General features: G+C 45.2%; 1 protein-coding gene across 5 annotated transcripts in view; it reads right to left on the bottom strand.

The window, feature by feature from the left end:
• The window catches only part of Sik3 (SIK family kinase 3), a 208,178-nt gene that overhangs the window by 18,834 nt on the left and 164,184 nt on the right, over window positions 1–25,160 (bottom strand). For 4 of the 5 annotated variants that reach the window (XM_021639755.2, XM_021639754.2, XM_060373130.1 and 1 more), the window contains 9 exons: window positions 10,574–10,692; window positions 9,928–10,038; window positions 9,562–9,705; window positions 9,008–9,085; window positions 8,785–8,894; window positions 6,686–6,839; window positions 6,279–6,434; window positions 3,349–3,419; window positions 1,038–1,181 (listed from right to left, as the gene is read on the bottom strand). In XM_021639755.2, the coding sequence (XP_021495430.1) occupies window positions 1,038–1,181; window positions 3,349–3,419; window positions 6,279–6,434; window positions 6,686–6,839; window positions 8,785–8,894; window positions 9,008–9,085; window positions 9,562–9,705; window positions 9,928–10,038; window positions 10,574–10,692 (1,087 nt within the window). The remainder of the gene's footprint in view (window positions 1–1,037; window positions 1,182–3,348; window positions 3,420–6,278; window positions 6,435–6,685; window positions 6,840–8,784; window positions 8,895–9,007; window positions 9,086–9,561; window positions 9,706–9,927; window positions 10,039–10,573; window positions 10,693–25,160) is intronic. The other variant, XM_021639756.2, reaches the window with a different exon arrangement.

Raw genomic sequence — 25,160 nt, 5'->3', positions numbered from 1 at the left:
CTGTGCCATTGCAAGCTTACATGAGAACCTTCAGTTTCCAGCGGCTCCTAACAGGACTTTTTCTTCTGAATTGTTCATGGTCATTTATGAAAGCTTATCTTCCTTCTTCCAGAGTTCCAACGTGGCACTAATCATTTCCCTGTCTGCTCAGAGTTCACCTGTCTGCTAATTACCTGATGCCCAGTGAGTGAGAACACCATGTGGGGTTGATCAGAGTGACTAATTTCAAGCGTTCCTTCCTACGACACACACACACACACACGCACACCTAATTTACTCAGACCCAACTGCTTTCAACTTTCCCAAGAAACTGCATTCCACTACCTCCACAAGAAGACTGGAAGAAGATCAAGCCATGGCTGCGAACTTGGAAAGTGTGGCCTATGAGCTGGGGGACAGAGTCAGAATGGACACGGCTAAGACTGCCAGTCATCAAGGGAGTCACGGAAGACAATCATCTCAGCGCTCTTGCTGCCAGGCTACCTTGGATTCACTGAAGTTTCTCTAGCGAGGATGATGAAGCTTGTTTTCCCTCTTCAAGGCAATGAATTCTAAGTAACAGGCCTAGCAAAAGATCTCGCCATCAGAACAGTCAAAGAATGACTTCCCAAACACAGCACTGGAAAGGATACAGCGTTCCTGTTCTACCATTCATTAGGGTGTACCTCCTCTACACCCAGTCTGTTGCTCAGGGCTAACACCACATCAACTATTAGAGGTCATGCCTGTGGATGCTGCTACAAAATCCTCATGTCTAGAGTTGCCTTCTGAGAGCATCACTCCCTCAAAGGCCTGTAGGAGTCAGCTGCAGATGATGAATAGGTCTGCTAGGAAATGGGATGGAAGAACCTCGGATTGCTCCAGGATCCGAAAGAAAGCGTTTGCCCAGTGCATTGCCTAGGGCTAGGAGCTGAGACGTGAGTTCGGGATGGCAGGTGGCTTCTAGTTAGAGTTAGTCACCAGGGACTGGAGACTAGTCAGAAGGGTGCTGGTCCCATGAGCTTCAAGGAAGCTCACACTGCCATGTGGCTACTCACCGATGCTGGTCAGGTACCAGGTGAGGAGGCCAGACCCGGGAACGGAAAGACTGCTGTCCTAGCTGCCGTTGCAGGTCCGGTGGGATCTCAGCTGTCGGGCTGGTCATGGCCAGTGTATGCCTTTTGGACCTATTTGCCAAGTACCTGCAACAAGCAGGGAGGACATTTCATAGTAAAAAAAGACAAGAAGGTTCCCGCGCAAGAAGCAACAGAAGTTAGTCTGAAGCACTGGGTGGGACAGTGTGGGGCGCCAGAAAGGCTCCACAGTGAGCAGCCCCTAACAGGATGGAGGTAAAGCATGTCTGACTGGCCAGCAGAAGTCCGCTCACCACTGAAGTGGCCAGTTTTGAGCCTGAGAGTAGCCATTAAGAGAAGAAAGAGCTAGCTCACAAAGGCGGCAGGATCAATATCCTTACTTCATTCCATTCAACAGAAGAAGTTACGTTCACACATACTAATTTGTCTCCAAATTCTAAACTATAAGTCACAGGAAATGAACCCAAGGCCCATTTCTAGAGGGACAAGTGAGGTATTCAAAAAGAGTCAACATATGTCTCTTGGTGTCAGAGGCAGCAGGTTTTTTTCCTGCTGTCCTTAATGCATGCCAAAGAAAACAGACTCTTGTTTGAGAAGATCTGAGACCTCATGTCCTGTGACCAAAACTCCATCACTAGAGAAGAAAAACTGATGTAGTCCCCAGAGCAGTACCTTAGAGGATGAAGAAATAAAACCATATGGGATATTCAGAGCTATTTTCAGGAGGTAAAGAAGCAAGGTAAAGGAACAGAAGAGTCGGCCAGAGCCATGATGCCTTTTACTCTAAGGAGCTTGCAGACCCATGAGGGACAGTACTGTAACAAGATCCCGGCCACCGAGTCTGGCTTAGGGTTTCTCAGCTCTTGTCTTGGATAGATAAGAGAAGCACGATTCCTTTCTGACTCTTCAAAATGATGGGCATTCTAGCCTTTCAATGTTGATCTGAAGAAGAAGGTGGGGCCACAGGAAGTGAAGTCTAAGACATAGAAGATATAATTCAGCTACATCTTTTCAACGAGGACAGACAGGACATAGCACATTTCCTACTTTCTCATTTCTTCATGACACCAGCAGGACCCATTTGCAACCTCATATATCCTTTTATCAGCAAACCACAGAGGCAAGAGCATCAGACTGAGGCAAAGTCACCCCACTTTTTCTTCTACTGTCTAGGCTGTGGAGACAGCTGACAACACCCCTGTTCACTAGGGTTTTCTTTCTGCATAAGACCAGCCTCTCTGAACAGGAGCTCTTATATAGACCTCTTGGGTGTGGGAAGGGAGTCCCGGACAACCATCAGGCTCTTTCTTGGTTTATTCTGACTACGTTGCCTATGTAAGCCAAAAGCCATTATCAGACTGTAATTCGTGGTATGCACACTTGCTAGAGAAAATCATCAGTGGTTAATGTCCATTGATAAAAACACCCAAAGTTTCCCCGAGAGCCCATGAAAACCATTTTATTTCGACTTCCCTCAAGGGAAAACATATAATCTCAGAGAACACCTGTATGTCTGGGAGAATACATGCTGGATTCTTATGAAAACCCTTCCCCAGAAAATAAGAAAGACAACTCCACAAGGGTCATGCATGGAGCTGAAGACCATGGCTACTGGGACTGAGGTCAACAGACAGCGCAGCGTGCCTGGTAGTCACTGTTGTTCTCTGTGATCGGGCATCTAGCAACAAGGTTTTGCAAACAATGGGTATTTACATCTGTCCCTGGCCCCCCACCCCCATTTTGTTTTCTTTTTTTTTTTTTTTTTTTCAATTATCTCTTTGTTGGTACAAGGGAGTGGATGAAACACACAGCAAACAGTACGGGAGGTATTCTTTCATTCTCCTGGGAAGGAGGAGTCCATGCCAGAGGTCCATGGCCAGACTAGCTAGGATCACTGTCATCTCAAATCTCCAATTCCTTTCCAGTCAACAGTTCGTGGCAGGTAGGAGTAGGCTTTAGGCCTTCTGAACACTATCAGAGTTGCAATATGAAGGCGGGGTGGGAGGGGCAAGGAAGGAAGGAGGGAGGAGAGAAATGTTCTTATGGTTATTGCTGTCACTTAAGGGGCTTCCAGTGGCGCTTATAGAAATGACATTTTCTGGGCAGTCTTCTGTTACTTCCGTGTGGGGAGGAACATGCCATCTGGCTTGAGCAAAGAGACCATACAAGTGTTGAAGCTGCACTGCACCAGCTCCCTGGGCAGAGGTGACTTTTCGCTGGTTGCAGGGGAGCCTGCCCAAGGACGTTCTGCAAGCACTGCCAGATGCCACATTACCTCTGCACAGCTTCCTGATCTGGCTCCCCATCCGAGCTCTCCTCGTCCACAGGGGTAACTGCTGGCACTGCCTGCAGAGAGACAGGAAGGAAAGGCTCAGGGTGGCAGCTTATTCTGTGATGCCCTGACCTCTGGTAACGGGACTGAGGCCAAGGGTCTTGTTAGTGTTCTAACTTCAAAGACTTTTCTAGAACCCGTGGGTCAGAGAGACCTTTCACACACCATGTTTTCCAGCTATCTTGCTGGGGTGATGTATTTGGGTTTCTTCCCTTACTAACCCATTTGTTTGTTTATTTAATAATTGGACGCCTGCTGTAAGATAAGCTGTGAATTTATAGCTATGGTCTTTGCCTTTGTTTTGGAGACAAGTGAGCAGACAATTTTAAGAGCATGATTAAGCTCTCAAGTCCTCTAGGAGGTGCTTGGAAATTGAAGAAGGCACTTTGGAGGAAGTAGCAGCTGACCGGAGACCTGAGGCATTCACAAGAGCTAGCAGCCAGCAAAGAGCAAAAGGGTCATAGGCTGGAAGAAGAGGAAGGCCTGCAGTGTCCAAGGACTTGGACAACATAGAACCGCTTACCTAGAGTGCCTAGGAACCGACCGTGACCTCACATTAATGTCAGTCCCAGAGTCTGGTGAACGCCGGGAAAGCATCATGATGTTTGAAAACACATTGTCACATAACATATAATCAAACAGTTGTAACTTGATGCTTTAAAATACTACATTCTGAAACATAAATTAAATGAGAAGCACCACACTGAGGTTACTGGCTCTGTTCTGCATGAAGACGGAAATGTTGTGCACCCTCAAAAAATATTCTTTTATTTTTAATAGGTTTTTCAAGACAGCATTTCTCTGTGTAGCCCTGACTTTCCTGGACTTGCTTTGTAGACCAAGCTAGCTTCAAACTCACAGAGATCCACCTCATGCACTGCATCAGACACCATACTTCAATGACCAAAAGGGGCATTTTTTTAAACAATACATTGTGGAGTTAGAGAGATGGCTCAGTGGTGAAGAGCACATACTGCTCTTGCAGAGGCTCAGTTTGGCTCCCAGCACCCACACTGGGTAGCTCACAAGAACCTGTAAACCAAACTGCAAAGGAGTCTACATCTCTGACCTCTGCCAACACCTGCACTTGGGTAAACTGCCCTCATTAATGAAAAACAAATGTAAAAATTTTCTTAAAAACTGGGTTATTACAGAACAAAACAAACGTCTTAAAGTAATTCCAACATCTGGATGTCCACATCCTCTACTTTAGCTCTAAGGGTGGCGCAATCAGCTGAGCAGGAAGTGGCTATAGCCGAGGCTGAGGAGCAACACTCTTATGAAGGACTTCGGATATCACACAGATTTATTCTGGGATGAGCAGTGGTGAATCACTACAGGGTTTTAAGCAGGGGCACAGTGTTACAGGATCCGTGTTTGGAACTGTGAGGTCTCGTTACTTGCAGGGTGAAAGGGACAGCCAGTGGAAACCAGGAGTCCAGCCAGGTGCCAGCTGCCAGAGTGCCAGAGACTACGGTTACTCCAGGTGACCGTGACTGACGGAAACGGAGTAGGGATGGCAAGATGTAAGCTATTTAATTCATAGACATTAGAGAACCGATTGGTGGAGGGAATAACAATTGTTTAAAGATAAAAAAAAAATCCATCTTTCTAACCTGTGTAACCATCAGGACAATAACACTGCTGCTCACTGTCACTGTGGGGAAAAGCCAAGTGTCACAGAGTCATGAGATGCTTTGGAACATGTTGCATGTCCACTGTGAGCACTTGTGACACAGCCACTAAACCTATGGTGGAGGCAAGCACACGTGCAGATGTGTGGAACTGGGAAGAGCATTCTGGGTGGAGAGCTGGGTGGGCAGCTGAAATCATGGGAGTGGACAGGCACATCCAAGAGAAGAGAGGAGACAGGAAAGGGGCCCCAGGAAAGTCAACACTGAGCAGAAAGGAAACCTGAAAAGGAGATTGTCTGGCAGAAGGAAAATCTAGGGTAATGTCACAGGAGAAAAAAAAAAAAAAAAGTATTACAAAGAAGGGGAAAAAGGTCAACAATGACCAATAGAGTTGGGACATCCAAAAAGATAACGATTAAAAATACCCACTGGATTTATCAACAAGAGCTTGTTAGTGACCTTGGCAGCAACGAGTCCAGTGGACACATTAAGTCACCCCACAACATCCCACAATGCTGATCCCGATCCCTCCCAACCAATACTGACCTTGCCCATCTAAAGCCTCTGCCACCTATCAGCCATGTCATGCACTTGGTTTTTTTTTTTTTGAGGCTGTGTCTTGCCCTGCAGCCATGGTTAGTTGGGGACTCACTATGTACACTGGGTCAGGTTCAAACTTGCACTGACCCTCCTGTGCCTGCCTCCCAAGTTCTGAGATCCCATAGCTTGCAGGCTTTCTTACTATTCAAATACTTCATATAGCTAGCCTTGTCTTTCAAATCATACACAATATACCAGCTCTGATGCAAAACTGCTTTCTGAATTGTGGCGCTACTGAAAGTGTGGCCCACAGGCTCACACACCCATGAGAAGGAAAGCACAGACATCCAGAGCAAGCTTCTGTGCTTTCACAGCAAGTTAACGGAGTATTTTTATAAGGTATTGATCCACGATGGATTGGAGAACAGAAGCTGTCAGCTACTGAGACTTTCAACAGTGCTGCCCTAAACAGCTTGCGAGGACTATGGAGATAGTATTCAATCTGATGAAACTATGACAGAAAAATCACCGCAAACAAACAGAAACCACTGTGTGAAATAAAACCAACCTTTGCATGTCAGTGAAAACACACAGAACACCATGTTAGAGAGGAATATGGGTATTTTAGCGAGTCAAGTTCCTTTATCACTGCCTTCTTTATTGAAAAACCTCTGAGAAAGTCAGACTCCGGCTACTCACTGGTGTCATGGTGACAAGTGGGGAGGGTCCCCGTGGGCGCTTCAACAGCTGCTGCGCATGTAGTTGGATGTTGGCTCCTCCATCTGAGGCTCTCCGGCCAAGAGGCCCCATTCCATTCAGCAGCTGTAGTGTAGGCGGCTGTAACAGAGACTGCTCCTGCCAGGAGAGTGGGCAGACACAGTGGTGGAATGGTAAAGTAGAGGAGCAAACAGCACCACCTCATCTACTACTGTTAGAGGACCTGCTGACGTGAGGACAACTCAAGAAATCTCCCTCAGCAGAGCTATTTACAAAAGTGAACTCCCCCTCTCTAAGGAAACCCCCAATGCCAGGGACAGCCCTTTTAAAGCCTACCAAGGGAAGATAAGTTTGTTTCCTCTGGGAAGGCCCTTTCCACAGTCACGTACCTTGTACTCAAGCTGCCCAGTTGGCTGCAGACTCTGCATGGGCAACATGTTGTGCATGAAGTTCATGTTAGGGGCCACCTGCAGGAACGGAGCCTGTGGGTTCACTCCAGGAAAGCCGGGCAGGAGCTTCTGCAGATCTTCCATAACTTCCGTGCTGACAGGAAACAGGGACAGACATGTGTGGTTACTCATAAGTATTTACATCTTTGAGTCGATGCTACCTCTATACCCAGTACAGTAATTTTATTTATCTAACTTTTCTTCTTTTGTTGTTGTTTTCTGTTTGGTTGTACTGAAACTTGCTCAGTAGACCAAGCTGACCTGGAACTCAAGAGATCCACCTGCCTCTGCCTCCTTCCTGAGTGCTAGGATTAAATGCATGCGGTGCCACCACTACCACCCGGCTTTTTCTATCGTTTTTGTGTGTGTATATATGTGTATGCATATGTGTGTATATGACAATAAACATGTGTGCGGGTGTCCCAACATACAAGCATGTACATGAGTATGGAGGGCAAAAGTGGGGCCGTCTTCTATCATGCTCTACTTTTAATTTTAAAGAGACCCAGGGTCTCTTGCTGAACCTGGAGCTCACTGACTCGCTGACTCAGGCTGGCCAGGAGTTCAGTGGATCTGCTTATCTCCACCCCACAGAGCTGGAGTTACAGCAGAGGCTCCACAGCTGGCTTTTCATGGGTGCTGGGGATCTGAACTCAGGTCTTTATGCTTGCAGAGCCAGCACCTTCCCTACTACCCAGTGGGAAAGTAAAGTCCCCCACCTTGCTTTTCTCCTAAACTTCTATTTCTAAGATCCTAAAGCAAAGCAGAAGTCTGCTGTGGAACTTCACTCTGTCCCTTTACTCTGAGTTTCTGGAGAGTGGCACTCTTCGTTGATTCCTCTCAAAAGCCAATGGAGGAGACACTGGCCCAACTCCAGCCCAGGCTTTCAAAGCTTAGAGGTGAACAGCATGTTTCTAGAGAGCACAGGACCTCCGCTAAAACAATGACTGCCTGAAGCAGCAAATGATTCACAGGGAAAGAATGCAATTACCACTGTCAGTGCTGACAGGACAGATAAGTACTAGATGTTCGGGGCTGTCATGGCCAGTGGACTTTAAATAAGACATCTTTCCACTAATCACAACTCAGGACTCCACCCCTCTGCAGTGACACATGCTGTGGAACCAAAGCTTGCCTTCTATTGCTGGTTGTTTTCGAGCTGAGACCAAGTAACATAAAACAAGCAAACCACCAGGCATGGGTGTTGCTCTGGGGTATCCACTCCGAGGGGAGGCATTAATAAGAAAGCCCGCTCTGCCCCGAGCTGAACCCAGGAGACGGCTTAGAGCAACCTTCTCTTCTCCGCTCAGTGAGGAAAACACTCAGCAATGAGATGGGCTACTGTTCATGCTGCAGCCCTTAACTACAGGGTAGAAAGGGGTAAGCTGTCCTTGGTCCATTTCCCCAACGTGAACGCCTCAGGGAACACTGACAGGAAGCCTTTAGGAAACACTTTAGGAAATGTGTTTTGGGATTCTTGTTCATTTGAGGGCAGAGCAAGAGACTGAACCCCACAAACGCCCCTAACTGTCCACATAGATAAATTGTGTCAATCACTTGTCTTCCCTTTCTAGGAGAGTCCTGATATAGAACATGCCACAGACAAAAATCTCTAAAAGCTGTCAAAGTTGAATTATTTATTTACTCATTTTTTTTGAGACAGGGTCACTTTATGTGTCCTGGAACTCGATATATAGACCAGGCTAGCTTTGAACTTAAGAGCTCCTTCCACCTCTGCCCCTGAGTGCCAGAATTAAAGGTGCCACAGTTTGCTAAACTTGACTGGTTAACTTAGATGGGAACTCCATCATTGTTGACAAAGATGCCATCATACAGACTCTTCACATGGCATGATGGCTGCTAAGAGCCACCAGATATAGGGAGACTTTGTAACTAGTCAAGTCTGCTGTGACCCCTGATGTGTTACAAATGTATCTTGGCCACTTACTTAGATCATGAAGTAAGAGAAAATACAAGGCGCTAGGCCAGAGGAGACCTTTTTGCCTTCATACTGGGCAGGGTGCTGACCAGGTACTTACCGGGGGTCAGCCACTCCCACTGTGTGCCTCCTCATTGACAAATAGCGAACCAAGGCTTCTGGAGAAGGCTCTTCACCCTCATCGCTGTCCAAGTTCAATGTCCCATCAGGCTGAGGTGGATAGAAACACAACTGATCAGAAATAAGTCAGAAGGAAGGAAAGGAATTGTGGCTAGGGTAAGAAAAGCGGTTTCAGCTGACAGTGATCACACATGGCTACTTGCCTCTATAATCTGGTTCTCTGGGTTGATCAGCTGAACTTGGGGGACGCTAATGTTCATAGCAGCGCCTGTCTGCTCCGCCTGGAAAGCAGTACATATGGACTTGAGGCACCAGAGAAAAACAATAGCTTTTCAAAGTAGTCTCTCTCTGCACCCCTCTAAGACATGGTTTTGCTATGTGGCCCAAGCTATCCTTGAACTTCCATCATCTTCTACCTCAGACTCCCAAGGGCTAGGATTATATTTAAAGGGGTCTTGATTGCTAAAGTCTGGTTCTTCTGCTGCCAGAAGGCACAGCAAAGCATTCTTTAGAGAGAACAGTATCACAAAACAATTTGCTACTTCTCACAACAAAATTAAGAAGGTAACTATTTCTGCCATGTGACCTCTCTCTAAAAGAAAGACTCAGACCTTGACTTTGACTGTCTTCTGACAAAGGAGGAGCTGCCAAGAAATATTTGGACAAGAATCTCTCCTGACTGAAGGCTGGTGAGCAGTGGCTAGCCCTTAACCTGGTATAACCTGCCTTTACCTCGGTGACTCGAGACATTGCCCACCTGGATATTGACTGGTGCTTGAAATGTCATGGCTCGGGGCATGCTGGGAAGTGCTCCAAGACGCAGAGTTTTATGTCTCTTATGTCGATCGCACAGCAGGCTGTAGATTGCACTATAGTGATCATAGGCATCCGATCTTAATGACTACCGAAAGAGAAGGGGAGAGAGTGAAGCCGATGAGATGGCACCTCAAGGACCACACTTTCCACAGCAGAACACAGAGCAGCTTCCTCCCTCCTTCCCAGGCCCAGGGAGGGCAAAGGAGAGGAGAAGGACAAAAGCACAAAGATCCAAGAGCTCAGGAAGGAAACAATGCAGGAAAGGCGATTAAGAGGAAGGGCCCTTTATCTCATCTTTCTTAGGTACCTGAAGTGTTCGTTCCTTATCCAGTCCCATATCTTCCATGGCCAAGAGGACCTCATCATTGAGAGGATCTGTCTGTCTTTCCTCCTTCAGTTGCTGGCATTCAGCTATTAACTATAACATGGAGAGATGCAAGCTGTCAAGTCTCCAGTTAACTACATCAAAATAGTATATGATACAGATTGACCAAGCTGTTTCATGCCCCATTGCTGCAGATTCTCTGGGTCTCATACAACATCTATGCAAGATAGTGCTGGCATTCAGCTATGAGCTGACAGGAACTTCCTGTTTCCTGAGCTCCTGGGGTACATGGAATGATCATAATGGGAGCAGCAGTATGCTACAGAAGCTGTTGAAATAAGCACACTCACAGAAGAGAGGCATACCGGCGGCAGTGAGTGGCAGAACTTGGGGCACACTGTCTCAGAAGTCAAAAGCAAACTATGTTTAGGGACACATGGTAAGGACCAGTGTCCCTCGTCTCCCAGCCTCGCTGGGTCCTGCAGTTCTCTGCTGAATTCATATGCCACTTCCGTTTTACAAAGTAGTTGATTCCTACTGCTCATCTCTTCAGGTCCTGGGCAGATTACAATCACTGCAGAAGACAAGGAGCTTTCAGGAGTTCCCTGAGGCAAGGGACCCAGCTCACCCGTTCAAAGTTGGGATCCGCGTCCCCTAGCTTCATCCATTTGTGCCTGCAGATCTGCTCCATGGAGAGGCGCTTATTCGGATCCAACACCAGCATGTGGCGGATCAAGTGCTCACACTCTGCAACAGACAGACAGCCTGCCTTCAGTCTAGCGGGGAGCACGCGGAGCCACCGAGCTAGGCAAGAGCAGCGGGCCGATCCTCAGGCCCCCTGCCTCTGGTTAGGTTTCTCTTCTGCCTTGAGCCTTACCTACGTCACTGCTTACTCCAGAAGGAAACGGGCAAAGCAGACAGATGGGGAAAAGAAGCAATTCAAATGGGGCAGTCTGGTCAATGCCTCCACTAAATCTGACAAGAAAAATGTGGGGCGGATGCATAAACTCTATTTGTGAGGAGTGCCCCCTTTTACAGAAGAATGAAGAATAAAATGTCTGCTATGGAGATCCAGAGGTTCTCAAACTGGTCAGCTCTAACCTATACACACTATTATGTGCACATCAATGGCTTTGGGGAGGTGTGTGATAGCTCTCTTCACAAGTGAGGGGATCTGAAGTTTCTCATGGCACATGGTATATGGAGAGGGGGACAGCATAGGCCACATTACAACTTTCTTTTTTCCTTCCTTCCTTCCTTCCTTCCTTTCTTTTTTTTTTTTTTTTTTTAATTTGTTTTGTTTTTTCTAGACAGGGTTTCTCTGAATAGCCTTGGGTGTCCTGGAACATGCTCTGTAGGCCAGGCTAGCCTCGAACTTATAGAGATCCACCTGCCTCTGCCCCCCAATTGCTGGAATTAAAGGCATAAACCACCACCACCCAGCATCTTAGAGCTTTCGTAATGTGAATTAAACTCCAGAGGAACATATAGCCAAGCTCCCAGAAATTCGGCCAACAGGTGTTTCTGTCTGGGAACTCATACTCCAGGTTATACTAGAGAGAGAACAAAGAGTTTAAAATCAGGAACCTATATGCTGATTTCAAATACCCACTTTAAAAAGTCTCTCATCTGGAAGCTGGATGCTCTGATGACCTGTGGGAGCAGCAGTTATGAGGGTGGTGGTGGGCGATGGCGAGGCCTTAGTAACCCACTATTCCTCATAGCACTGTTTTACTATCTCAGCCCCAACACAATCCTAAGAGCAGTGTGCTACCATCCTTTCCACTTTAGAAATGGCCCAGACTAAGCAAAGAGTCCACAGTCATATGGTTTTCAAGTCAGATTCAAACCAACAGTCTGGCTGTCCACCTGGCTAAATGTGCATGTGTGCAGCTCCATTTGCCTACGTGAAAAAGCATGTAGGTCAGAGGTGGTGCCAGGATGTCTTTCTCAGTTGTGTCTATCTTATTGTTTGAGACAGAGTCTCCCATACACATGAAGCTCAGCAACTCAGTTGGACGAGCTGGGCAGTAAAGCTGAGGTCTTTGCATCCCCACCCTCAGTGCTGGGGTTTCAGGTGTGCACCACCATGCCCACCTTTGCATGAGATAAACACAGCACTGCAAGCACTTCACCCAATGGCGCATCTCCCCAACACCTGACCTGGCGGCCTTAACCACAACTGTTAGGTTGCCCCAATCCTATGGAGAGTGTGGGGCCCATCTACCCAAACCACCACCACAGTCCTTCACTCAAGCCATCATTGCTTGCTTAGACAACCAGAAAGGATTCCTAAGGGGCCTTTCTGCTTCTGTTCTTGCTCCAGTTACATCCTATTCTCCGTGGGGATTTTTCTAAAGCTAAGGCTAGACCAACACCACTTTAATAATTCTACAATTTCCTCCCATGATCCTCAGAATGAATATCCACAGTCCTGGGCCTCAAGGCTCCTGTTTGCTCACCTAACATAGGCCCCTCTCTCCACTGTCTGACTTCTATGCGTGCTCCTCAGGCTTTCTCATGGTGGGGCTCCGTGCCATGCAGGTAAGGGCTTAATTGTCACTTTCTTGGAAACTCTTCCCTGACCTCTGACATGAAAACAGGCTCGGTTGAGCTTCATCGTGTCATGTGACTTTTCTTTAGGTGAATTATTTAAGGACTTGTCTTGTTTATACTTGCTTACTATCTCTGTCACAATGGAAAGCACACGTCTTTTCTACTGTCATATGCAATCTGGAATATCCAATACCAAAAATGATTATTATATCTGTTGGAAACTGAGTATTGACTGAATATATGAATAAATATTTACTGAATATTCATCTTAACCAGACAAGTCTATATGGTGAAAATGCTTTCTATTTCATTTAATCTTCATAATAATCCTAGGTTAGGTGCTATGAAGAGCCCCATTTATAAATGAAGAAACAAGATTTTGAAAAGGTAATGCACTCAGCTACCACAAGGCTATGCTCTTGACTACAAATAAAAATATCAATTTGTTTTTGCTTTTGAGCAAAGGTGTATTATTCAAGTATAGTTCAGATCTGAAAGACTATGTCTCCCCATTCTAAAATTATGTAGCACTGTGACCTAGCACGGTAGCATCCATGACATACGGGCTTATGGTCTGTAACTACTTGAGAGAGAGGAGAAAAAAGGTGTTTTTTTTTTATTACTTTATTTATTTATTTAACAATTTATTCACTTTGTATCCCGACTGTAACCCCCTCCTTAATCTCCTCCTGGTCCCACCATCCCTCTCTCCACCCCCTCCCATTCCCCTAGTGTACTGAAAAGGAGAAGTCCTCCTCTCCTACCAGCTAACCCTAGCCTATCAAGTCTCACCAGGACTACCTGGATTCTCTTCCTCTGTAGCCTAATAAGGCCACTCTGCCAGGGGGAAATGATCAAAGAGCAGGCAACTGAGTTCATGTCAGAGACTGGCCCTGCTCCTCTTATTAGAGAACTCACTTGGAGACTGAGCTGCCTATGAGCTACATCTGAGCAGGGGGTCTAGGTCCTCTCTATGCATGGTCCTATAGCACACCTCACATCCTGCCTAGATTTTTTTTCATCTGTTGCTATCCTTGTGGAGTTCCTGTCCCCTCTGGGTCCTTCTACCTCCCCCTTTTCCATAAGACTCCCTGCGCTCTGCCCAAAGTCTAGCTGTGGGTCTCTGAATCTACTCGATCCCCTGCTAGGTGGAGTCTTTCAGAGGACATCTGTGGTAGGCTCTCATCCTGTTCCCTTTCTTCGGTGGCATTAAGTGTCTGTCCTGTTTGCCATTCTGAATGAGATTTAAGCACACTCCCTAGAGTCCTCCTTGTTATTTAGCTTCTTTAGGTCTGTAGCTTTTAGTATGTTTATCCTATGTTATATGGCTAATATCTGCTTATAGGTGAGTATTGAATGGTGGAGAAACACTTGAAGAAATGCGCAATGTCCTTAGTCATCAGGAAAAATTAAAACAGCTCTGAGATTCCAGCTTACACTCATCAGAATAGCTAAGATCAAAAACTCAAGTGACAACACATATTGGAGAGGATGTGGAGAAAGGGGAACCCTCCTCCATTACTGGTGGGAGTGCAAACTGGTACAACCATTTTGGAAATCAACCTAGTGCTTTCTCAGAAAAACTAGGAACAGTCCCACCTCAAAACCCAGCTATACCACTCCTGGCCGTATACCTGAATGATGCTCCATCACACAATAAGGATATTTGCTCAACTATGTTCATAGCAGCTTTATTCGTAGTAATAGCCAGAACCTGGAAACAACCCAGATGTCCCTCAACGGAGGAATGGATACAGAAATTATGGCACATTTTCACAATGGAATACTACTCAGCTATTAAAAAACAAGAAAAGCATGAAATCTGCAGGCAAATAGATGGAACTAGAAAAGATCATCTTGAGTGAGGTAACCCAGAAGCAGGAAGATACACATGCTATAAAAGGATGTTCTTAATTCCCAGGGTATGCTTTGGAAGTTGTGAAGCTGTTGTTCAAGCCTCTAGATGGCAGTAAACTGTTTTCCTATGTTTTTTTTCCACCAAAATTTAGTACAGGACATCAGGGGACCAAGGCCAAATAAATAATGCTAGTAACAGGCCTGCTTTAAAACAAAGATTTCCTTTTCTAGGCAATTTCTTTAAACAACCAACAAACAGAACCTGTTATAATAAGTCCCAATGCAAACCTCAATTCCAGGATTTTGAAACTTCTGTTCAGTCACCCTTAACCATTATTTATCCTAGGAGACCCTGAAGGCTCTCCACAAAACAAACAAACAAACAAATAAGCCACAGGAAATTATGTACACAAACTTTCATTAATTTTTGATTGTTCAGGGAGCCAAAAGAATTTGAAAAGATTCCCTAGAGGTGTACAGGCCGAAGATTAGACCTCTGCTTCATGTCAACGGCACAAGAGCAAGGGTGCTGATCCTCTCCATTATATGGAACAGAAACTGGCAGAGGATCAGAAGCTAATACTTTTCATCTGTTGCAGAGGGTGAAACACGGCCGAACTCGGCATCAAGCCACATTTTCTCCGTGTCATATAGCTCATGAAATTGAATTCAGATGAGATATGAACACACTACTCTACACAAAATATGAAAAGGCAATGAACACTTCCAAACCACAGGACGTGCAAAAACCACAACCACAGAACACGCAAATGAGCAACAGAAGACTGAGGCAAAGCAAAGGTGTAAGCTGTCCACCCTAGGTGCCACGGTAAAGTGGCTTTCTCCTGTGTCCCTTTGCTGAGAGCCAGGACTGCGGGACACAGCAGTAGAGCTGCTTGACTGCTTATGCTAGAAGAAGCAGCCCACACACAACTCCTAGTGCTCTCTTCACCGAAATCACCAGGGGCAGAGGAACTCAATCCCCCTTTGGCGTGATGTGCAGTGTGGACCTGACACACTGAAAGGCTTTTGGATAACTGAGGACTGGGTTTCCAAATGGCCCTACAACTGCAGTGAAGCCTGTCTGTAACTCTATCTGAGATGGCAACAGACATCTTTGTCTTTAAAGAGAATTTTTTCAAGGAGGCTGAAGGTGTTTGGCTTGAGATGGATACTAAACTAAGCAAATGTGTGTGTGTGTGTGTGTGTGTGTGTGCGCACACACACAAGCACATGGACGCGCGTAAAGAAAACCTTTATATTCATTGAAAGATAGAATTCAATAAAGATTCATCTAATTTCCATGACAAAAGAATAAGTGAAATGATTCTGAGGTTTATTTTCCATGGAGAAAGGTAGAAGATGTAGGCAGGAAGGGACACTCTGGGCTGTTCTGGTCTGAGGGATGTTCCACAGACAAGGCTGTGGGCAGATTCTGCTGGCCAAAGATATGAATGTGGACCATTTGGAATACATTGTACAATGTAGGAAAGGGCTTTCCAATATCAGTGCTGATGAGATGAAGATTCGAGATCTGAGGGGTACACAGGGAAGGGGGGGTGTTACAGTGCAAGCAAGGCCACACTTTGGTCACAGCTACTATTACTCATTTTACAGATCAGCATTCTAGGTAACAAGGGGACATGATGAACTCCTTGGTCACCTACCCACAATTCTCAAAACTCCTTAAAAGTGATAAAGGAATGGTCTGTCTATGATGTGGTAATCTCGTTTTCACTAGGAACGTATCATACAGTTGGCATTTAGGAGGTCATTCAAAGACACTCAGACTTATGTTTGAAGGAGAATGGGAACCTTCAAAGATGACAGGAATCAGGTCCCCCAAATGGCTGGTGTAAGAACACAGCACTAGTGACTGCGACAAGCCTTACTGACAACTATAATGCTCGAAGAAGCCAGCCGTGGTAGTGTATGCCTATATTCTTGGTATATGGAAGCTAGGACAGGACGATCATCAAGGCCAAGTACGTAGTGAACAGTGTCCCCAGAACACAACAACAAACTAGGAGCTTGGTAGCTCATGCTGTAAATCCAGCACTTGTAGGCTGACTGCCACAGGTTTGAGGCAGCCCGGACTGTGTGACCAATGCTGGGAGTACCAGGGGAACTGAATTACAGTGTGAAACAGTCTCAAAACAAACAAAAATGAAAATAGAAAACACCTAAGATGTCAGAGCAGAACAGCCCTTCCCACATTTCAAGCTGGAATGGCCAGAAAACCATCATTTCACTAAAGATTTAGGTGTGCTGCTGTACGCGGTCAAAACAAGAAAAAGGGGGATCAAAGGTCAGCACAGATTCATTCAGAAACTGTTACTATTGTCTCCATTTTTTTAAAAGATTTATTTGTTTATCATGTATACAATGTGTGTCTGCATGTACACCTGCACGCCAGAAGAGGGCACTGGATTTCATTTTAGATGGTTGTGAGCCACCATGTGGGTGCTGTAAATTGAACTCATGACCTTTGGAAGAGCAGCAAGTGCTCTTAACCTCTGAGCCATCTCTCCAGCCCCATTGTCTCTATTTTTTAAGAAGTTGAAAATCTGAGAAATTAAGAAACTTAGGCAGATAATAAAATTCTGTTCCTTTTTGTTTTTGTTTTGTTTTTTGGAATAAGCCAGACTCAGGCTAATTTTGAGCTCATGATCCTCCTGTGTCAAGTGTCCTCAGCATTTGAATCGGGGTTGTTTATTCTACTATTATTTTTGTGCATACATGTACAGCCTGGCCTATGTGTAGAGGTCAGAGGCTGGTTTTGTGAATCTGGTTCTTTTCCACCTTTAAAGGTTGGGTAGTCAGCGGTCCAGAAAACAAACTTGGGTTACCAGGTTTGTCTGGCTAGGGCCTTTCCACTGAACCACCTCACGAGCCCTCCTAGAGAATTCTCAACCTAAATACCACGTTATAAAATAGATTATTAGTAGCTGGATGTGGTGGTGGCATGTGTCTTTAATCCCAGAACTTGGGAGGCAGAAGCAAGTGTATCTCTGAGTCTCTGAGTTCAAGGCCAACTTGGTCTACAGAGTGAGTCTCAAGACACTGTGCCAAAAAACAAAACAAAAAGCCCACAAACAAACAAAAAACCATTATTGGTGAGGCTGGAGAGATGGCTCAGAGGTTAAGAGCACTGGCTGCTCTTCCAAAGGTCCTGAGTTTAATTCCCAGTAACCACATGATGGTTCACAACCATCTGGTGCCCTCTTCTGGCATGAATGTGTACATGCAGGCAGAACACTGTATACATAATAAATCTATAAATCTTAAAACAACAACACATTATTAGTGTTTGAGGTAGCACCCGGCATAGCTTTAGAAAAGCAAAAGAAAACAATTCTCTTATCCAGCAGATGAGATACTGAGTAAACTCCAAAGGCTGGATCACCACAGAGACCTACAAGCAGGTTCCAAATGGGGCAGGTGAAATCATGGCTGGAACACTATGAATGAGATGAAAAAGGAGCACGAGGTGGGGAATGACAAGCAGGTGAGCGACATGTTGGGAGCAGGAGAACATGAAAAGGTGTGTGTGTGTGGGGGTTCACCTGCTGATGATTCAGTGCTTAGGATTAAAGTCCTACTCAAGACTGAACTCAGCTGATTGTGGGGAATGGACACGACAGGCACTGCCAGCCAGGCCAGACAAGGAGAACAGAGTCCTGTGGGCTCATGAGAACCTCTGGGCTGATCCCATGAAGGAAAGCCGGGCGTACTTGTACCTTTCAAGTAGCGGCAAAGTAAGGGGCATTGCAAAGCATTGTTCCCTGGTCTGTGGCAGAGGCCCGGTCTCAAAGAAATGAAGTCATGGATTCCTGCGACATGTCCGGCTCCTTTGAGCTGGAGAAGACATCTGGGTGCCAGAGGGCACTGTAAGAGTGTAAGATACAATTATCCGGAAACCCATGCTTCTTCCAAGTGTGTGGAAAAAGGTGTCCACTCTAGTTTCTCTTAGTCTTTCAAGTCAACAACACATGTGCTTAAATGCATATGTGATTCCAAGTGTTCAGCACCAAGGTCTATATTTTAGACAATTTTATCATGTTTCTTAGCAATGTCTACTTCTTAGTAATAGATTACTTTTACAGCAATTCAAATTTCAGAGAGCTCTATTTTTCTATCAAAATCCAAAATGAGAAGAAAAATTAATTGTCAGTCAAATCTCTAAACATCCATTTCCATGGATAATGAACAACTTTTGGAATTTGCAAGAGTTAAATTGCATTTCGGGATCTGGATTTGAGTTGGCACTGCTGCCAAGCTCTGTGCAAGTCAGGGATCAGCACAGGGAACACTGACCCTACAGACACACAGCTCGCCAGAGGGCTGCAAGGAGCCTCCACACAGAGCCACGTGGCTGTCAGGAGCCTGCGATGCTTTATACGCTCTGGACTTACAGATGTTTGTGACTCAGAGCGTCTCAGTAATGCTGACTGCTTTTTTCCAAAAAGCAAAACCACAAATAAGACATTCTCATATTCCCTCCCTACTTGGTCTCTCTGTCTCTTCCCCTCCCCACTGCCATGTCTTTGAAACCACTTCTCACTAGGGAGCCCAGGCTGGCACTGAACTTGCTATTGTCCCTTCAGGTGGTGGGGCTATGGACATGCGCCATCACACCTGGCTCTGCAAATTTCCTCTATAAACATGAAATAAAGTCTGCCGTGATCTTCTTAGAAATAATGAAAAGCTACATGAATTTTAAGAACAGCTTTATGTTCTGGTTCTTACCTTTTGTTGTCTACAGCTAGCAGTCCCCATTCTGCTGTGGACTGCGCCCTAGAAATGACTTTCACCACTCTGCACAGGAAGTCCCATCACTGCCAACTGCCAGCAGCAGGGAAACTTATCTGACTTGGTCCTCCTTCAAATCTACATAAAGGTGGGGTGGGGTGTCTCTGGCCTTTAATCCCATCACTTGAGAAGCAGAGAAAGACAGATTTCTGTGAGTCTGAGGCCAGCCAGGTCTACACAGTAAGTTCTAGGACAACCAGGGCTACATAGAGTAACCCTGTCTTGAGACTCCCCACATCCCTCCCTTCAAAAAAAACAACAAAGAAGGAAAATAGTCTTTAAATTTTTTAAATACTTTTACTTATTATTATCACCAATATTATTGCTTTTTAAAATTAATAATTTTATGCCTGTTGGAATTTTATTAGACGTATGTTTGTGCACCTCATGCATGCAGCACCTGTGGAGGCCAGAGACAAGGTTAGATCCCCAGGAACCACAGCTGGAGATAGTTGTGAGCTACTTTGTGGGTGCCTGAAATCCAACCCAAAGCCTCTGGAAGAGCAGCCAGTGCTCTTAACTGCTGAGTCACTTCTCATGACCCTTGTTGCCTTGTTTTATTTTGCTTTTTTGTTTGTTTTTTGAAACACGGTTTCTCTGTGTAGCTCTGGCTGTCCTGGAACTCACTCTGTAGACCAGGCAGCCCTCACACTTAGAGAGATCTGCCTGTCAATGCCTCCCAAATGCTCACTACCTCCTGACTTGGTTTTGCTCTTAATACATACAAGATTTCACTATATATTGCAAGCTGGCCTTGAACTCATAATCCTCCTGTCCCCACCTGCCCCAGAATTTGAGATTACAGGCAAAAATGGACCACCATATCAAGTTTATAATTTAAAATTTGATTCACCATTACCAAAGCAGAAATGCATACACATTTCTAAATCCAAAGATAAAGGACTGATTATTTATAGCAGTATTTATATTTCAGCATTTTAGAAATTTAATATTTAGAAAGTTTGGTATTTCTGCAGTAACCTAAACCAGCAGTTTGTTCTCTTACAGAGAACCTCGGTTTGGTTCCCAGGACCCACAAGTCAACTCACAACTACTTATAACTCCAGTTCCAGGGAATCTGATGTCTTCTTCTGGCCTCCAAGGGCTCCAGGCATGCACAAAGTGCATACACATATATGCAAGCAAAACACCCACATAAAAAACAAAATAAAAATCTAAAGGGATATTGTAATATTAAGAAAGTGTGTCGAGTATTTTTTTCCTTTCATCCTTTTGAAAAGCTAAGGACTATCTTCAGTTTTTTTCACTTCAATAAGCTGTTGTTAACCTCCAACTACATATAGCGAGCAGCAGCATTTAGACTGCATGATAAAATTACTGTGTTAAATATGAATCTCATCACCATTGGTTTCTGTAACTGTGAGCACAATATTCTACAACAGAGAAAGAGAGTTCTCATCAGGAATTGTAAGCACTTTAGTGGCTAAACACAGAAGCTGTACAAAAACAGCTTCAGACAGAGCCATGGTGAAGGCCTTCTGTCAGCAGAGGGAGACAGCAAGGGAGGCCTTAATCCATGTATCTCAACCCAACAGACAAACAACACCTATTTCAATTCTCTCACTTTTCCTTCTCCCGCCACGTCCTCATTTCCTGTGAGGGTAGGGTAGGGCCAGTGTTGGAGCACATACCCAGGCAAGCACCTTGCCTCTGCTCCCACCAGTTTGTTCAGGTAGTTGGGCCACAGACAGAGTTAGGATTCAGAAATTGGGAGATCCTGGCTAAGGGCTAAATATACCCCAATTTAGCTGTAGTGCCAACCTTGAGAAGACCCCTGCTGGCCATACTGCTTGCTAGAGGCTGCCCATGTCATAGCTCATGTGTGGAAGGGCACACTGCTCTTATCACTGCAATGGGGTTGAAGTCTGGCTCAGTTTCACCCCAGAGTACTTGCTACTAATCAAGTAGTTTTTAACATCTGAATTTAAGCTCCTGTGTGAGAGTGTGTGTGGTGGGTGAGTGGGTATGTTGGAAGGGGAACTTAAGTCGTCAGGCCTTTATCTGCAGGGCCATCTCATGGCCTCTTCTTTGATATCCACTCCAGCACTCTCCTGGTACTTTGAATAGCTTGCCAGGTATGTATTTACCAAGAACTAAATGTAACTGAAAATGGTCAAGTGTTCTCTGATGCCAGACTGCCAAGGCTCAAAGCTTAGTTCTGGCATTTATCAAGTGAGGACATCTCTTAATCCTAGTGTGCCTTCATTTTTGCACCAATCAAATGGCCCATCGTTCAGCATCTCTCATGGGATAGATAGAGCCTGCTGAGCACTAAAAAGTTACATCAGCTGTGTCTAGTACACAGGAACCCAATGTTAGCTGTTACCCAAAAGCACCACCCAAGCATCAAGCTCTACCTGGACTTTTCTTTCTCCATTTTCCTATAAAGAGTTTCTGTAATTCAGAAAACAGTTCACTTGGAACGGATGAACAGAACAGTATCAACACTCTGTCATGGGAACAGTGAGATGCCTGCCTCACTCTCACAAACAGGTCTAGCTTTGCTTCCTTTTGTGTTTTAAACAGGTCTCATAGATCACAGGTCGGCCTTGAAAGGGGCATAGAGCTGAGGGTGACCTGTATCCTCCTGCCTCTGCCTTCCAAGTGCTGGTATTACAGGTGTGTGGCACACACCCAGCTCTCTAGCATGAGATGTGTTCCCTGTGTGTATGGACACCAAAGCACCACAGGTTTTTCTCTTTAGATGGACAGCAGACCTCCAAAGACACCCTGCTGCACCCTAAGCCCAGCAGGCAAGTGACGCCCATTCCCAGTCCCATTCCTCTCCACAAAGTGCTTTTCGCCACAGTAGACACTATGTGGTTCTTGATGAGTAAGCTGATGAGGCAGTTACTTTCCTCTAAGTGGAAGCTTTCTGGCAGTAGCTGCAGGCCATATTCTCCATCAGAAGCTTTATGTAAGCGGGGTCTTGCATTCCCAGTGATAAAATGCTTATGCAATATTACAGCTAATTAAGTCCCAATGAAGTCTAATCAATAAGGACTCAAAAATATTGCCCACAAGAGATCTCAATGCACTCAGCATCGCTGCAGTTTCTTCATGGCAAATTAATTTTCCTTCCGTTAAGTAAATGATCTGACTATGCTTGTTCATAGGTGGTATTTAACAGGAGAATAAGGCAAAACACGTCTCCATGGATTTAAAATGTATTATTAGGAAGTGAATCTAGTAACCAAATGCTTACATTGTTGGCTTCCATCAATGGGCGAAGTCAGATGAAGCCTCTGCTGATACTGGTCAGACCAGGTCTCATGTTGTATGAGTTCAGGAAACTGAGTCCCCTCATTGTCATGTGGCTAAGGCTGAAACGCTACCTGAATGACAGCTCTGAGCTCTGGGTTAATCCAAGAAGCTTCACTCAAAAAACACCAGCCTGTGCCAAACATAATTTACTAGCGACTAGAGAGCTAACTTTACAGTAATCAAATAGTTGTTTTTGTTTTGTGTTTTCTTTTTCCCCTCCACTGTGAGATGGTTCCACTATGTAGCCCAGTCTGGCCTCCACCCCACTATGTAGCCAGTGTTGGCTTCAACTCACTTGTGTGCCTCCTGCTTCAGCCTCCTGAGTGCTGGGATGACAGACTGGAGAGAGCTGGTTCAATATACCTTTTCAGGCTAACCAGAAGTCACTTGATCTAGTCATCGACATAACGCAATATTATACAATTCCTTTACTGAATAGACCATCAGTGAGTTACCTACCACTTCAATAATACAACAAGGAAGATTCCACAGTTAAGTAGTAAGTTCTTTCTCAATTTTCCTTTTCTGAGGGGGTGGGACTTGAGACGGCATCTCTGTTGTGTAGCCCTGTGCAGGAACTTGCTATGTAGAGCAGGCTGGCCTCACAGAGATCTGTCTGCCTCTGCCTCCTGAGTGCTGAGATAAAAGGTGTGGGGTGCACCACCGTATGCCCAGCGCTGTGGTTCCTTCTATATTTCATTCAAAACATTTGCTGAAAATACATGTATGTCCTGCCAGGCACTGCTAGGCTCCAGAAGATGCAGCTGTGTAAACGTGACGTGCTGTCCCGGGGCTTGGGGAGAAAAGCTCATAATAAACTAGGAGGTATAAAATCACTCCAGCCCAGAACAAATGCTGCTTAACAGTATGTGAGCTTAGTAGCTCTCAGGACACCCATGGAAGACTGCTTGTGTCCAACAGGGTTTGACACACTGTGTGAGGACAACTTCTTCCCACAGTTACTGCAGAAAAGAATCTTCAGATTCTTGAAACAGTGTCCATCTGCTGAGCCTGGTCGCTCACACTGCTGGTGACACTCTGGAATCCAAGTAGGCCAGAAAAGGATAGTGGATTTCACATGCTAATGCTGGAGAATGGTCCCAGCCTGGAATGAACTTCTACATCTTTTTGCAGAAATCAGTAAGCTCAGTTCAAGTTGGTAACAGACTGAGAACAGGCCTCGTGCCTAAGGACGATCCTCAACTAAATTGCCCTTATGGAACAGTAGTAGAAACAGAAAGAGAGTGACAGCAGACCTGACAATTCTGACCTCCACAAAAGGAGCCGAGTCCAGGTGAGTCACAACTATGCCCAGAGACAGCAAGCTGACCCAGGGCCAGACTCTCAACATCCTTCCCTTGAACCAGAATCCCATGATACTTGGAGGATGTCTTTGCTGAGGATGAGAACGAGTGTAGAGAAAGATGGCAATTGTCAACTCATTTCCTACATTGGTTCATTTCTCATTTTCTGCACTTAATCTTACAGAGTTGTCTTTTATTCTACTCAGGGAATTTCCTCTCTGGGATTATAGAATGACAATACTTAGGACAATAAGGCTGTCATTCTTAGAGTCTTTCAGCTTTTATGATAACTTACTAAGAGTGTGGCTTTAGCAGTCAAGTTATTTGCCAGGAGCTATTCTCAGCAGCTTTGGGAAGGCCTGATTGAGCAAGAACCTCTGCCATGGTGTGGGAGGCCGGGGTGGAAGACAGAGGAGATCCAAACCACTCATAGGAAATACTTTGGACACTGGAAAAGCAGAGGAAATGGTTTATTGTCTGCCCCTTTTTGCAACAGTGAGGTGGAGCAGAACAATACAGCATCTGAGGGGTGGGTAAGCTCTGCTCATCAGTGTGGTGTGGCTTTAACAAGGCAACTCATTTTTCTAAACTTCACCAGCAAGCAAAAAAACAATATATGGTAACAATTCCAGAGTGTAGGCACATAGTTAAAGCAGATGAAATATAGAAAAATACTTTATAAATACTATCCCAAGGCCTGGGAATATAGCAGTGGAGAAAACCTAACCCGTTTTCATCAGCTGCTGATGAAGTGGGAGGTGGAAGACAGCAAACAGCATGTGAAGTCAGACAAGCGTTAAGACAGCCAAGATTATGAAAAACACTGGCGGTGGCTGCAGGGTCAGGAGAGGCTTCAGAGTGCCCACCTGGGGCAACAGGAGAGTGTGTTTGCCGAGTCTGAGAAATGGGAAGGACCTTCTTGACTAAAGCCCAGGGCCTGAGGTCAGAAAACAAGATGGGGGTGTGTGTGTGAGTGCTGCGGGAAGAGTCACAATTGTGTACATTTCTGATCTCTCTTTTTTTGTTTGTTTGTTTTAGGTCTTACTATGCAGACCAGGCTGGCCTTGATTCACCTGCCTCTGAGGGCTGGGGTTAAAATTATGGACCACCACAGCCATCCTGATTTTAAGATTAAATGAGAGCCCCTGAGACACAGGAGGATTTGACTCAGACATAGAATCAGTATGTAGTAAATGCTGCTGTCTGCCAGACACTCTGGTAGATTCTAAGTAATTATGGGAAAGATGTTTTGTTTTCAAATACTCTAAGTTCAGAGTTTGGTGTGGAAGGTATATAATGAAAGAATTAATTACAATAGATTTGTTGGAGTCTACACTACAAGAGTGAGTGGAATGGAATCTGGAAAGAAGGAAGTATCTGGGGCAGAGGAAAGTGCTCCAG

This window comes from Meriones unguiculatus, chromosome 1, assembly GCF_030254825.1.
Source record: "Meriones unguiculatus strain TT.TT164.6M chromosome 1, Bangor_MerUng_6.1, whole genome shotgun sequence".
Classification (NCBI taxonomy): Eukaryota; Metazoa; Chordata; class Mammalia; order Rodentia; family Muridae; genus Meriones; species Meriones unguiculatus.
This window is presented reverse-complemented; position numbering and strand designations above follow the sequence as displayed.